General features: G+C 44.7%; 1 protein-coding gene across 4 annotated transcripts in view; it reads right to left on the bottom strand.

Annotated features, from left to right (window-relative positions):
- LOC135091674 (protein brunelleschi-like) overlaps positions 1-15,734 on the bottom strand; it is a 37,741-nt gene that overhangs the window by 4,506 nt on the left and 17,501 nt on the right. For all 4 annotated transcript variants that reach the window (XM_063989514.1, XM_063989511.1, XM_063989512.1 and 1 more), the window contains 15 exons: positions 9,825-9,983; positions 8,867-9,058; positions 7,736-8,454; positions 7,198-7,372; positions 6,505-6,776; positions 4,372-4,512; positions 3,848-4,046; positions 3,380-3,490; positions 3,025-3,187; positions 2,781-2,926; positions 2,561-2,646; positions 2,071-2,310; positions 1,750-1,947; positions 1,036-1,408; positions 610-923 (listed from right to left, as the gene is read on the bottom strand). In XM_063989514.1, the coding sequence (XP_063845584.1) occupies positions 610-923; positions 1,036-1,408; positions 1,750-1,947; positions 2,071-2,310; positions 2,561-2,646; positions 2,781-2,926; positions 3,025-3,187; positions 3,380-3,490; positions 3,848-4,046; positions 4,372-4,512; positions 6,505-6,776; positions 7,198-7,372; positions 7,736-8,454; positions 8,867-9,058; positions 9,825-9,945 (3,450 nt within the window). In that variant the 5' untranslated portion in view covers positions 9,946-9,983. The remainder of the gene's footprint in view (positions 1-609; positions 924-1,035; positions 1,409-1,749; positions 1,948-2,070; positions 2,311-2,560; positions 2,647-2,780; positions 2,927-3,024; positions 3,188-3,379; positions 3,491-3,847; positions 4,047-4,371; positions 4,513-6,504; positions 6,777-7,197; positions 7,373-7,735; positions 8,455-8,866; positions 9,059-9,824; positions 9,984-15,734) is intronic.

Here is a 15,734-nt window from a genome sequence, read left to right on the forward strand (position 1 = left end):
CACAACTGCATTTTTCCAGTAGCTTTTCCCAGCTGCAAGATGTCTAAGTTTTATGATCACCTTCATTATGGTGGTAAGTGGGTTGCTCCTCTCTGTGTTCCTCTGTAAGGCTTCCCTAACTAGATTGGTCTAAACAGTATCTTCTGATGAGTTCTGTGTCACTAAGTTCATTCATTACATTCTTTCTAGATAAATAATTTGTGAGCTGGAGATGTTGTGAAGCAGCCATCTTGGTTGTGGGAGCATCTGTCATAAGCTGCTAAGAAAGTGTAGACTGGTCTCTGGGAATGGATTAATCCATTTTACATTGATTCCTATGGGGAAAATAGTTTTGGTTTTTAAACATTTCAGATTTTGAATGGTATTCAGGAATGAATTAAGTCTGAGAACCAAGGTTCCACTGTATTTATGAAAGCAGTTATCCAGCTGCTTCTCTGAACCATCTATATCAAATCAAAGCCATAATTAATTCACCTCCAAAGATCTGTGCCACTAACCAATATAGGTGCCACAATGAAATTTCTTTTCTCAATGAATTTTTGAGATTTAACGTTGAGACTTAATACTGGGGCTTGTTTTAAGACATTTCCTGTAGTGTGGGACAAGTACCTCAGTGAGGGTGGCCAGGGGGCAGCGGTCAACAGGCACAGGCACTCGGCAGGAATCCCCTGCCTCGATGAGAATATGTTTGGTGGGAGTGTAGTGGAGGTCCATCTCATGGGTGGCACAGTTGAGCAGGTCCAGCACCACGTAGCACTGGTGGGGGAGTTCTGCCGGCAGCACATCCCAACGCGTCACCTGCAGAGATGGTGTCACCTCCACACTCACCCCCACCTGTGTGCTGCGGCAGTACTCAGCACTCATCCCAGCACCCCCAGAATACTTCACCAGCAGATTGGCCTCCAGAGTCCTGTTGCTGCAGCCTGGAAGAGAAGGAATAGATTTTCAGGTGGGCACTTCTACCTATGTGTGCAGATTGTCCAAGAAGGAAAACAGTTGTAGGGTGTGCTGAGTGGGTGGGTGGTAGGCACTCACCTGGTGTGGGTGCCGTGGTGCGGGTCCTCACGCTGGAGGTGGCTGCCTGGGTCGAGGAGGAGGAGCCAGACCTCATGCTGGAGCCAGAGCGAGAGGACAGCAGTGAAGCAGAGGAGTCAGCACGGCGGGCACGAGGGGCAGCACGGGTGCTGGAGGTGGCCACTGACTGTCTTGAGGGAAGTGAGGGGGGCCCGCCAGACACCAGGGATGGTGGTTCACTGCCGGAGAGCAGGCTGGTGGTCTCCAGGGACTCGTCAAGTCTCCCTGGAGCAAGGAAGTCACAGGCAGCATACACGTAGAGGGTGAGGGAGGCGCGGCCACCAGGGGGGATGGGCAGCTGGGCCTGGAGGTTCTCTCGGCTGTACTGAAACACCTGTGGCACAACACATTGTAACTCAATGCCATTATTTGTATACCCATCACAATTATAAGTGCCTAACACTGTACTATGCATTATATCAATTTATACATCATACCACAAACCTTCTAAATTGTGTGACACATTACAAAGAACAGAAAACTAAAAAAAAAAAGAAAATAATTTAAAAGCAATTGTATACAAACAGTAGCAATGATAGTAACTTTAAAGATCCATGTAAAAAAAGCAAGATCTTACATCAATCATAGCAAGGGATAGAGGTCCTCAGTCACAAGGCATGAGCATGTAAGTAAGTGAGCAGCATCTCACAGTCACAAAGCACAATGAACATGTACCTGATGCAGCATATCCTTATCCATCTTTGACTCAAGGGTGATAGCGAGTTCCTCCACAGGTTGAGAGGAGACGTTGTGAAGCACCACCGAGCACTCATGAGTCTCCCCGGCTGACAAGGACAGGTGGAGGCTGCCGCACTCCTCCCCCACGGCTTGTTCTGCCCCAAGACTGCCCGTGCTGCTGTTGCCAGACAGGATCTGAAGCACAACCATACTGCATCACAGCACAAATTAAAGAACAGTCATGGATTCAAGAATATACCACACTTCCTTGTAAGGTGTCTGGTGGTTCTCTCGATGTCAAGCAAAGTGTGAACTCACTTGTATCATAGGAAGGGCAGGCACCACGTTGATAGTGTACTGGGGCGTCCGCAGGTGAGGCAGGAACTTGAAGCGACAGTTACTGGTGACTCCCATCACTGTGGAGGAGTATCCAGTGATCTGCAGCTGCCCAGATCCCTGTGGCCTGCCCCTCAGGGTTACTGACTGCAGTCCGCGCTCATTCTTCAGCACAATGGTGGACGTCCAGGACTCAAACTGGACCTCTTCTGTGATGAGCATCTGTAACAGGTAACACACATGGAGCAACAGCCAACGCATCAAGGCACAAATGGACAACCATGAACACGTCACTGCCATGCAACTACGATGGAGTTAGGGTGGTACGTGAAAACCAAGTGAATGATGGTAACACAGAGGACAAATTAGGATTGACTGAGAATGCATAATTACTGTAAATATTTTATCCTTACTTGACAAATCATATTTCTAAATAGCAAATAATGTGTCTAATTTAAAATGTAAAGCTTACCATGGTTGTGATTTTGAGCTCAAAAGGCATAGGATTCTCCAGCTCCAGACAAACTTCACATACATCACCTTCCACCCAGTCAAAGTCTGAAAGGAGAGAGGAACACATGACAGTCAATGGTCAGAAACTGGAGGGCTCTTAGTGACAAAGTTCTTGCCCTGTACATTTGCCTCACCCTCTCAACAATTTCCAGTCAAGAATCCAAACAAGAGTCACTCACCGACTTTTCCCTGAGACTTCCTGTCATTGTTATTGGAGAGGGAGGAGAAGGGTGAAAAGATGAAGGGTCCATTGTCATCTTCAGGTATCAGTGATGATTTTTTCTCAGCTTTCCGGCCTCCTGCTGGAGAGACAATGCGCACTCGCCTGTTGGAGGAAGAGGGACATGAGCCAGTTTTTGTGATGCTGTACAGTCTTGTCCAAATCCACCATTCATTTGGATGCTTCAAGGTGTGCAGACTCACCTGCAAGTGGGGATGTTGAGAAAGTTAACAGGAGGAATGATGATGCCAGTCTCCTGCACCACCAGTGGGGCTGGACCACTGCCACTGCGGGCACTCAGGGACTCCAGCATGAGGGCTGTCTCCTGGCGCTCTGGGTCCTTCAGGTGTGGCAGCATGGCACTCACTGACACACACAAGGAAACACTTATATTAGGTCTTGTTTCATCACAAACTAAAGATACCAGAGGTGACAAAATATAAATAAAATGATAGTTATCAGATACCATTCCAAGTGCCAACCCAAACAGGTGCACAGGTCCTGATGAGACCATGCAGGCAGCACATCCAACACTTGACAACCACCAGCCCATCTTACCCAGGAAGGCCTGGTGACGTGTGCAGAGGGCATTCTGGCCCATCCTTCGTGACGTGCCCACAAGCTCCTGAAGGATCTGAATTTGCAGGGATGGCCATCCTTGGCTTCCATCTGAGTAGGATCACAGAACACATCAGATCATGTATACAAGAGGCAGAGAAGACCTTAACTTGTGCATTTGTCACAGTTTTGACAAAGTTCATTAACATAATCATGAACAAAATTAACATAACAATAATTAAGTGGACTTTTTCCTTGAGGTCTTTTTAGCTGTTGATGAGCCTCATTTACACACACACACACACACAAAGTCTACTGTTATTGATGATACATAGCAGGCACTTAGCAGAACACTGTCATGTAAAGCTGCCTGTTTTACATGATACTGCATGTACACTGAAGGCCCAAGTGTTCCATGCAGCACCACAATATAGCTTCTGACTACACACACAAATATATCAGGCTCACCTTTCCTGAACTCCAGAGGGTCCAGACAGACCTTGTAGCCATCAAGGGTCTGCAGCAGCAGGCGGTAACACTGGCCCCAGTCAGGCTGCTGGTTCTGGGGAGCCACACATCGCATGGCTGCTACACGCCGGAAGAAGGAAGCCTTACGCTGGAATCCCACCTGATGGTACAAGTCTGCCAGGGCACTGAAGCGGGCAATCTGAAACAGTGACAATGGGGTAAGTGGCCATGCAGCTAGTGGAGGACTTCCTTGCACCATTCCAGAGGGAGGTGAGACTGACCACTGACCATGAACTGGACACACACACACACACACACACACACACACACACACACACACACACACACACACACACACACACACACACACACACACTAGCTTATTCTTCCGTCAGTTACTACTGCATCACCACCCACCACTCCCCCCCATCATGCTGCCAATGCCATCAGCCACCTTCATTCTGCACTTTTCATCCCATATGAAGATGTGAACAATGTCAAAGTCTGCATCACAACACACTTGCCTTCTCCTCATCAGAGAGCTGGAGGTTGATGAACACCACATTGGAGAGGAACTCTGCTGCCATGAGGTATCTCCTCTGCTCAATGAGGACGTGAACTGCCTTGATGCTGGCCTCAGTCTCCACCACACCAGCATTGCGGTACTGTGGAAGGGGTAAAAAGCTGTCAATCAATTCAGATACAGTACTCCAATAAAACTTTGTGGCTAAGGCTATAAGAAAATTTCTCCCAGTTTGAAACTACTGTGAACAAACTAAAATCACAAATTTTCGGTCATATGCAAAGCATTATGACCTGATGGGATCCCTCCTATTGTTCTCTGAAACTGTGCCTCCGTGCTTGCACCTTGCCTCGTCAAACTTTTTCAACTCTGTCTGTTAACATCTACCTTTCCTTCTTGCTAGAAGTTTGCCTACATTCAGCCTGTTCCTAAAAAGGGTGACCATTCTAATCCTATTGCTTTAATTTCCTGCCTGTATAAAGTTTCTGAATCTATCCTCAACAGGAAGATTCTTAAACATCTATCACTTAACAACCAGTATGAGTTCTGTCAAGACCGCTCTACTGGTGATCTGGCTTTTCTTCCTGAGTCTTGGTCATCTTCTTTTAGAGATTTTGGTGAAACTTTTACTATTGCCTTGGATATATCAAAAGCTTTTGATAGAGTCTGGCACAAAGCTTTGATTTCCAAACTACCCTCCTACAGCTTCTATCCTTCTTTCTGTAACTTCATCTCAAGTTTCCTTTCTGACTGTTCTATTGCTGCTGTGGTAGATGGTCACTGTTCTTCTAAATCTATTAACAGTGGTGTTCCTCAGGGTTCTGTCCTGTCACCCACTCTCTTCTTATTATTCATCAATGACCTTCTAAACAAAACTTCTTGTCCTATCCACTCCTATGCTTATAATACCACCTTGCACTTTTCCACGTCTTTTCATAGATGTCCAACACTTCAGGAAGTAAACATTTCATGCAGGGAAGCCACAGAATGCCTGACTTCTGATCTTTCTAAAATTTCTGATTGGGACAGAGCAAACTTGGTAATGTTCAATGCCTCAAAAACTCAGTTCCTCCATCTATCAACTCGACACAACCTTCCAGACAACTATCCTCTCTTCTTCAATGACACTCAACTGCCCCCCTCTTCTACACTGAACATCCTCGGTCTGTCCTTTACTTATAATCTGAACTGGAAACTTCACATCTCATCTCTAGCTAAAACAGCTTCTATGAAGTTAGGCATTCTGAGACATCTTCGCTAGTTTTCTCACGCCCCAGCTGCTAACTCTGTACAAGTGCCTTATCCATCCATGTATGAAGTATGCTTCACATGTCTGGGGAGGTTCCACTCATACCGCTCTTCCAGACAGGGTGGAATCAAAAGTTTTTCGTCTCATCAACTCCTCTCCTCTAACTGACTGTCTTCAACCTCTCTCTCATTGCCACAATGTTGCATCTCTAGCTGTCTTCTACCACTATTTTCATGCTAACTGCTCTTCTGATCTTGCTGACTGCATGCTTCCCCTCCTCCCACGCCTTCGCTGCACAAGACTTTCTTCTTTCTCTCACCCCTATTCTGTCCACCTCTAATGCAAGAGTTAACCAGTATTCTCAATCATTCATCCCTTTCTCTGGTAAACTCTGGAACTCCCTGCCTGCTTCTGTATTTCCATTCTTATGACTTGAATTCCTTCAAGAGGGAGGTTTCAAGACACTTATCCTTAAATTTTTTACTACCACTTTGGACCCTTTTATGGGACTGGCATCTCAGTGGGCTTTTTTTTTTTTTTTTTTTTGGATTTTGGATTTTTTGTTGCCCTTGGCCAGTGTCCCTCCTATGTAAAAAAATAAAATAAAAATAATAATACCTCAGAGCCACCCAATCCCCACTTCAGAAATGTAGCACTGTCATCCAATCACAGTGGCATCCCCACCTAACCATCCATGCTACACATCACCAGGACTCATGAAAAGTATTTGACATGGAAATACCAACTTATGAAGGTAACACATGACCAAGAAATAACATTTTTGCACATAAGTATCCAACATCAGTCATGTGTGAGTGCCAAGTGCTTTACAGCTAGACAAAGTGGTATTGCCAGTGCCTGGTTGAGGGCAAAGTGGTGCCTCACCTTGCTGTAGTGGACAATGGCCTCCCGGTACTTCTCCACAATGTCGTCTGGTGAGAGGCAGTGCTTGCTGGTCTGCTTGACGATGGTGGGCTCCAGACCCGAAGGCAGCGAATTGGTGTTGATGGAGCCATTGCGACTCCTGTTAAGCACACCACCTGCTCCACCCTGGTGCCCCCCTACCCCAAGACTAGAGTAGCGTTGCAGCCCCACACTGCGCCGCAGGTTTGGGTACAGCATCACCACTGATGCCGCACACAGTCCCTCGAAGCACGCTGTGGAGAGGGAGGGTCTCATGTGACAAACAGTACAGGAAATAGTTCTGTTTTACATAGCACCACAGTAAATAGGCACAAGACTGCCATGCAATGGGACAGAATGGATTAATACCAAAAGAAATCAAAACATAGTTCAAGAGATTCAAGAGAATATATAATCCTTAAAGTGGAAGACAACAAGTAAGACAATGACTCCCAAAAGACATTTTAAGAAAAGAGGTGGAGGTTCAGGTAAGAAATATAATTTTAAAAATTTTGTAACAAAAAATAACAAAAATAAAACAGCAGAGAACATGAAGAGGGAACTAGGATTAAAAAAGACAAATAATAGAACAGATAGATGTGTGGTGTATGAAGAAACATTAAAAAGGTCAATGTACAAGGAAATCTGAAGAACTGTCAATGTGATGAGGCCGACCTGCAAGCCAGAGCCAGTCGTTACAGTGGCGCAGTGTGTCGGCAGCATGACTGTACTGAACGATGGCCTCCACAGGCAGGCCAGCCTGGAGGGTGAGATCAGCCAGCTGCTTCCTGAGGCGACCTGCACACCGCTTCTTGTTGGTGCGAGAGTCCATGTCCAGCCCAATGAAGTCCTGTCAAACATTGGTGTGTTATGACTCAGCATCAAGGCTGTGGTGGGTTGCAAACCAAACTCAACCAACGAATCAAAACAGAACTCCTCCAATTTATGCATGGTTAAAATACACAGTTTCACAATGATGCATACCAGAAATACATCAAAAATTTTTCTACATGTGAAATTTTACATCACATGCACAACTCATATCAAGCATAATGATAATCAATCTATCACCTGATTACATTTCATTACAGTTCACTTTTAAGAACAGCAAGCATTGCACTTTTGAAATTACATCACTTTAGCACATAATTGTTGTATTCAGTGATTGCTGAACACATATGTAGTGATGGAAACAAGGCAACTCCTCACTCACCTTGCGTTCAAATGGAGCACAGAGCAGAGGCGGCCGTTCCAGCTTCTCCTGACTCTTGTCCAGGCGCTTGGACTCCAACACCCAGAACAGGGAACTCACAAACTCCTGCAGCTGACTCTCAATGTTCACCGCATGGTCTCCTGTTGGGTAGAACAGTGCCCGGGTCTTGAAGTTGGAGGGTGGATGGAGGCAAACTTTGGATGCCTGAGAGGCTGAGGAGTTGATGGAAGAGTGGCTGGTGTCAAGCATTGATTCCACAGCAGAGTCTCGCGGGGAGTCCGCCTTGGTCTCCTCACAACAGCCAACCTCACTGGTGCTCTCACTGCCGGAGTCTGACCCATTGACGTGATTGGTGTCAATTTTCAGATCGGCTGCACCTTCTGAGTGGCTGTCTGAGTCGGTGGGCTTCTCCTCTCCACCAACTGTCTCGTACACACCACTGTCCCGGTCTGTGCTGCCGGCAGACACCTTCTTGACGTGAGCATGGCCGTTGATGGCCGGGACAGGGGTTTGTGGGGCACCTCCGGGGTCCGGCGTGCCACTGGGGTCTGGGGAAGTGCTGCGGGAGGGCCCCTGGGAGGCCGCCTCATACATGGTGCCATCTGGGTTGAGTCCCAAGATGATGCAGCGCGAGTCATACAGCGTGGAGGAGTACTTGACCTTGAGGCTCTCGTGCTGCTTGCAGATGTCATTCAGGTCACTCTGGCTACCCACCTGACCTGGAAGGCGAGGCAGGGTGTCAGTAACAGATTTTAAGTTCAAAGATGACCTGTTGAAATTAGTCTACTGAATCTAACAATAAGTAAATCAATCATGAATACAACCAATGTTTACCAAGCATATCAGAAAAACTAAGTACCTCAAGCTAACTGCAAACAATAAATGGCAAAATAGAGTACTCCCTCCATAGCATGTAAGGTGACTAACAGAAAAACCAGCAGAGAAGCAGAGTAAAGAATAACAAGAATGACTCCCCAGCTAAGGAATTACTTTATCAAATGAAGAATCTGGTCATTTTACTCTATTTATTTATATCTACAATGAACAGTCAAATAAATACTAAAAGGAAATAGTACAAGTAAATTGGAGTTGAGAGCAGTGAGCCGAGTGAGCCACCAGACCTACACAGACCTATGGTAATGATGCCCAGGACTCTGCGGTGTGTCTGGAAGTCACCCCAGTCGTTGTTCTCGATAGGGTAGTCCCGGCGGTAGGTGACCCACACTGGCCGCTGGGACCCATTGGAGTCGTTCACCTTGACATGACCGACTCTGCTGATTCGCTCGTACAGTTTATGGAACGAGCGGCTCTTTAATTGGGATCCTGAGGAGAAGAGGAGAGTTAGATGCCATGGCTGTTGAGAAGGAAGGTGTAGAGTGGTGATATAAATGAGCCATTAAAACATGATAACCATAACACTTGGATGTGGCTGAATAAAGGGTACTTAGAAATAGCTGACAAAGGGATGGAAGACTGATAGAAAAATAGATATAGCATACAAAGTGAGACATGGACAGAGCTACTAAAGGGAGACTTGGCCAGGTTTTTAGAAAGGAAGCACATATCACAGAATTACACAGGAATAACAGATTAAAAATACAAACATCAGTAAATTATATAGAAAGAAACAATGCTGCTTAAAAACACAAATATCAATAAATCATAGAAATGGAATTAAATAATGCAGATCTAAAACAATAAATCTGGGTAAATCATAGAAATAAAAAGAAAAAAGAAAAAGAAATGCACACATGCACACATGCGCGTGCGCACACACACACACACACACACACACACACACACACACACACACACACACACACACACACACACACACACACACACACACACACATGCCAGTCAATAATTCACATTCTCATTAAAATTCATGAAAGTAAAAAAGAATAATACATTCATAAAATATAAACTCCATTAAGATCACTTATCTGCTTCAAAATCATCTTAATTTCTAACACTTCTTAATTTTTTTTTTGAAGGGGAGAAAAAATTAAGCACTTCCTTTCATTTATTTTGGGCCTTTAGTAACCATGATTCACAGAAAACATGTGAGGGAGGAAGGGACACTCACCCACTTGTCTGACGAGCACCAGCAGGGTCTGGTGGTGGTGGGGGCTGGTGGTGTAGTCTGGGTAACTCATGGTGGTGACAGGTGGAGGGGTGGACAGGATCACACTCACAGACGACCTCATGTCCCTCCCCGCCCGCTGCACTCACCCCTGGACACACCCTGTGGAGAGGAACACAATGCAGCATTACACAACACGTCTCACAACACAATAATGAAGTGTGTGAATTAATAATAACCAACAAGCTTTTCACACCTGTTTCCTGGGACTTGCTGTCATATAAGTAAAAAAGAATCAATCTAAACATACTATAATGTGTATATATCCCAGGCTGGTATTTCTGCTTGAAATTATACATGTAAACCAGACTAACATCAAAGAATGAAAAACAGAAATGAACCTGTCCCTCACAATGTTGCTTAGTACTGGCTATCTAAAGTATGTGGTAGCACAGTAAAGGCAAAGGTTCATACATACCTACATACAATCATACAAGTAAATAAGTATGTATCCATAAAAGGTTTTGAATCAACTCTAGTCTTACATTTGTCACATATATGTACGCAGAGAAACAATTGAGTTCAAGGTTCAAACACACCACTAGGGCCCTCTGGAACACACTCAATTGGGACTCCTGAGAGGAAATTTTAGACTGTTGTCATTGTGGTGAAGGAGTGAGGGAGAGCAACTTGCAGCCTGCCACAGTCCACACACACACACACACACACACACACACACACACACACACACACATCTCAGTTAACTAACCCAGTACACACTTCTAAATTTAGACACCTCCACCTCCAGTTATCACCCACCTAACCTCAATTATTCCATCTGCTCATAAATTCATTAAATCTCCATATATCCAGTTATCCTTCACCCAACCAATCACTTATTAATCCATCCACCTTCCAGTTATCTTCCACTCACTCCCACCTCACATTTATTGTCTAGTCAATATCCATCCATGCACCCACTTAACCACTTAACTCATTCTTCCATCTCCCAACCACTTACACACACACACACACACACACACACACACACACACACACACACACACACAGACCAACATCCAATCATCATCCACCTACCCATCTACTGCCTTCAATTGTCACCTAGCTAGGCATCCACTCATTATAACTCCACTTTCTCTCTCACCTCATCACCCATAATCACACACACACACACACACACACACACACAGGTGAATCACTCTCATTCAAGACTAATAACACAATTGCTTAATGGATTACTCAACACACAAAGGCCTTCACTAATCTCTGTAATGAAGGGAAGGCAGACATTCCAAGTTAATCTTTATGTGAAAGGTACAGGCATTAGAAATAATAACCACAATTGCTCTCACAAACTTTGCAACATTCCTGCTGTTGAGTAAAAAACATAATGTCATGGTAAATTAGTAAATGACACAAGCAGTTGAAGAAAATATGATGATTCAGGTCTCATGGGAATGTGAAAGCAAGGAATGGATGAAGTAATGAGGATTTTCTAAGTGAAGAGGTGATCAAGTAAATAAAATATCACTGCAAGATAAGACAAACAATAAACTTTCTTTCCATCTATAATACTTATCACACACACACAAAAAAAGGAATTAATATACTTTCCATCTGTTATACCTTAACAAACATTTTTAACAAGCAATGTATACAATTGAATAACTAAAGTACCATTATCTTACACTGCCTTTTAACTGTGAGCTGGTGGTAGCATGGCGGGGTGTGTGTGTGTGTGTGTGTGTGTGTGTTGACAAACAGCAGGCCAGGATGTGATTCATAGCTAGAACATTAAGTAACACACCACCACCACCTCCTCCTCCTCCATATCCTCATCCTCACAAAGACAAGGAAGACAAAGAAGAAGAAGAAGAAGAAGAAGAAGAAGAAGAAAAGGAGGAGGAGGAGGAGGAGGAGGAGGAGGAGGAGGAGGAGGAGGAGGAGGAGGAGGAGGAGGAGAAGAAGAAGAAGAACAAGAACAAGAACAAGAACAAGATCAAGAACAAGAAGAAGAAGAAGAAGAAGAAGAAGGGAGATACTAAAAAGAGGAATGAGGAAAGATTTGAAGATTACACAGAGACTGACTGAGGACAGCAACACACACACACACACACACACACACACACACACACACACACACACACACGACTTTCCACTTTCCCACTATTTCCTCTTCTTCCACAAAGAGATGAAGTGGAGGAGGAGGAGGAAATAAAATTGCGTATTTGCGAGAGGAAGGAGGAGGACAAAGGGAGGAAAGAAGGAAATGAGGAGGAGGAAAGAGAAGAGGATGGTGATGATGATGATGAAAAAAAAGAAAGTGGTGGTGATGATGATGACGATGGTGATGATGAAAAGAAAAATGGTGATGATGATGAGAAAACTTACAAAATCGTGCAATAGGTTCTTGACGTCTACCTTGAGAGAGAGAGAGAGAGAGAGAGAGAGAGAGAGAGAGAGAGAGAGAGAGAGAGAGAGAGAGAGAGAGAGAGAGAGAGAGAGAGAGAGAGAGAGAGAATGGTGGGTACTCTGAGGAAGTACCAAACACTTTCTCTATTCTATTCAAGCCTGGAGAAGACAGGATGAGGAGGAGCAGGAGGAGGAGGAGAAGAGAAAAACTGTTAATGTAAAAAAAAATAATAATAACTAGGCAGATGAGTCTCTCTCTCTCTCTCTCTCTCTCTCTCTCTCTCTCTCTCTCTCTCTCTCTCTCTCTCTGATAGATACATTAATGGATATAGGTACTGAGGTGTGTGTGTGTGTGTGTGTGTGTGTGTGTAAGAGTGAAAGGCACCCAGGCGTGTGTAGTTCTAGTAATGGTGTGGGAACATTGTTAAGACACACACACACACACACACACACACACACACACACACACACACACACACACACACACAGCTGGCGTGAAAGTAGGACGAATTGAGTTGAATTAAGACGAAGATGACGAGGATGAGAGGAATAAGCAGGAGGGACTGAGAAGGCCGTGTGTGAGGCAGTAAGGGAGGCTAGACGCAACGCTAAAAATAAAAACCAACAGTCGAACACCAAGGAATGCGTTAAAACACCCCAACACAGCCAAACATTAGTCACGAATCATCACTACCGCGTTATGAGGAGTCGGTAGTTACGGTAGAAAAGTTTGGAATCTTGCGGAATGATGAAATAACCTCAGCCTCATCATTTCGAAACAGACGGAGATTTCAAGACACTTCGCATGATTTTGGCTACTCCTTTTGCCTGCTCTTCACGGACCGGCATCTTCAGTGGGCCGCCTTTTTCACTCTTCTTTGTTGCCCTTGACCAGAACCCCTCTTGAATAAAAATAAATGAATACTTAAAATAATTCAGGGGAAAAGTATGATGTTTTGTTTAAAATCGTGATCTACATAATGAAGGACTAGCTATGAAATGAACTCAATCTAGACCCTCGAATGAAAACGCCAATGTAATTTCAATATTATCATGAACCTTTGGATACGATGATGTCATGAATGTTTGAAAGTTACGAGAGGATAATGAGAGCGTTAATTAAGAAAGGTCAGGATTCCACAAGTTAACGATGCTGAAAAGGGCTGGAATGCATGCGAGGTATAATCTTGTGTCAGGAAGCTTTAAAAATTATTACGAAACATTAAAATAGTGCCAGGAATGTGAAGATGTTAACTAAACTGTGTGGTGTGTGTAAGTTGTAGCAAGGAAGTTGTGGGAAGGAATTTGTGTAATGTGCAGAGAGAGAGAGAGAGAGAGAGAGAGAGAGAGAGAGAGAGAGAGAGAGAGAGAGAGAGAGAGAGAGAACGACCTTGGTGAAATGGTTTGTTTCCAGGGTAGGCTGGTTAATGCGTCACCCTGGCCCTCCTCCTCCACCTCCTCCTCCTCCAGCTCCTCCTCTCTATCGCCGACGCCCACCAAGCCCTCTTTCATCCCTAATTTCCTTCCTCTTCTCCCTCCTCTCATTTTCTTCCTCCTCCTCCTCCTCCTCCTCTTAATCTTTTCTCATCCTCTTCCTCTACCTCCTCCTTCGTCAATGTTTTCCTAAAGCCTTCATTAATTTTCTCTCCTTTCGTATTGCATCCCTTTCTTTTCTTCTTCCGCCTCCTCTTCCTACTACTACTACTACTACTACTACTACTACTACTACTACTACTACTACTACTATTGTTATTTATACTAATACTGCAAATATCAGAGCATAAAATAGAACAATTATAGATACAATAAAGCTACAATGATATGTGTGTGTGTGTGTGTGTGTGTGTGTGTGTGTGTGTGTGTGTGTGTGTGCATATCCCATGGCTGTCACGCAAGGGTTGAAACACACTACCTCTCCCTCTCTCACTCACTTAACTAGTCATCCTGCCCCCCCCCCTCTCTCTCTCTCTCTCTCTCTCTCTCGTTACTAGAGAAGAATATGCTTGCTCTCTTTATCGTGTCTGGCCTTGACCCGAGAGAGAGAGAGAGAGAGAGAGAGAGAGAGAGAGAGAGAGAGAGAGAGAGAGAGAGAGAGAGAGAGAGAGAGAGAGAGGCAGGTCGAGGCAGGCATGGTGACACCCACACTAGCCAGTCAGACCACCACCACTGTCACCACCACTACCACTATCATCATCACTACTACCACCATTATCATCACCACACCACCGCTACATGCCAAGTCCCTCACCACCACCACGAACAACAACAACAATAATAACAATAAAACTGCCGCACATTACTACTACTACTACTACTACTACTACTACTACGACCACCACTACTACCGCATTCCTAAGTCCTACCCAGGAATTAAGCATAAAATAAGCAGTAGTTCACCCTGCAGTGGTGTGAGGGGAGGGGCGGAGGGCGTCCTTGAGGGGGGAGGTGGTAGCACAACACACACACACACACACACCACACACACACACACACACACACACACACACACACACACACACACACACACACACACACACACACACTTAAAAAAAAAGATACATGGGTGCTCAAGGGAAATACATACGTGTGTGTGTGTTATGCTTAGATGCTTACACAAGAAGGAATCTCTCTCTCTCTCTCTCTCTCTCTCTCTCTCTCTCTCTCTCTCTCTCTCTCTCTCTCTCTCTCTCTCTCTCTCTCTCCACCACGAAGGAGGGAAAGACCGGGATTCGAACCCAGACCCGTTACTAATCATTCACCGCCACTCAGCGACCACAATGCCTTAGATGCTGGTTGGCCTTGGCTGGCCCGCCACAGTTAGGTAACCAGTAACTAAGTATCTCTTTCACGCCCCGCTAGCTGCCTCTCCACTAGTCACCGCAGGCAAAGCTGACCTAGAAGACACGCCTCCTGCATCCGCCTCTTGCCTGTAGCTGGCTGGTGCACTCACAAATAATACGTTGAGGTATACGCTATCGGAACGTAATTCTGAAACTACCTTGAAAACGATCTAGTTGAAGTGACAGGTTTTTAAGGGCGTTTTCATGGTCGCAGTGACAGATTAACAAGGTTTCTGCATTATTAACAGGTAGAACACTCTCAAGAACCCGGGTAATCATCTGTGTGATCTTTGAAAAATAGTCGAGGTGAAACAGCGAAGTGTTTGTCAATACGAGCGAGACTGTATTCCCAAACGTTCTGGCGCCTTGCCGTGTTAAGTGGTTACAGTGAGGTTGAATAGGGTTGTTTTAAGTATATGTATAATTCGTGATAATTCATTAGCAAAAAATCTATACTGGGTGCACAACGTAACTAACAGAGCGTTTCTGTTCACAACCCAGTGACATGAACATAACCAAGTACTGTATAAAATGTGAACGAAAGGAGAAAACAAAAGAAATCAAGCGATACAATACAACAAAAACCCATAAGAACCTGACTAGTTATTTGGGTGACCTTTGAAAATAATCTGGGATATAG

This window comes from Scylla paramamosain, chromosome 38 (genome assembly GCF_035594125.1).
Source record: "Scylla paramamosain isolate STU-SP2022 chromosome 38, ASM3559412v1, whole genome shotgun sequence".
Taxonomy (NCBI): Eukaryota; Metazoa; Arthropoda; class Malacostraca; order Decapoda; family Portunidae; genus Scylla; species Scylla paramamosain.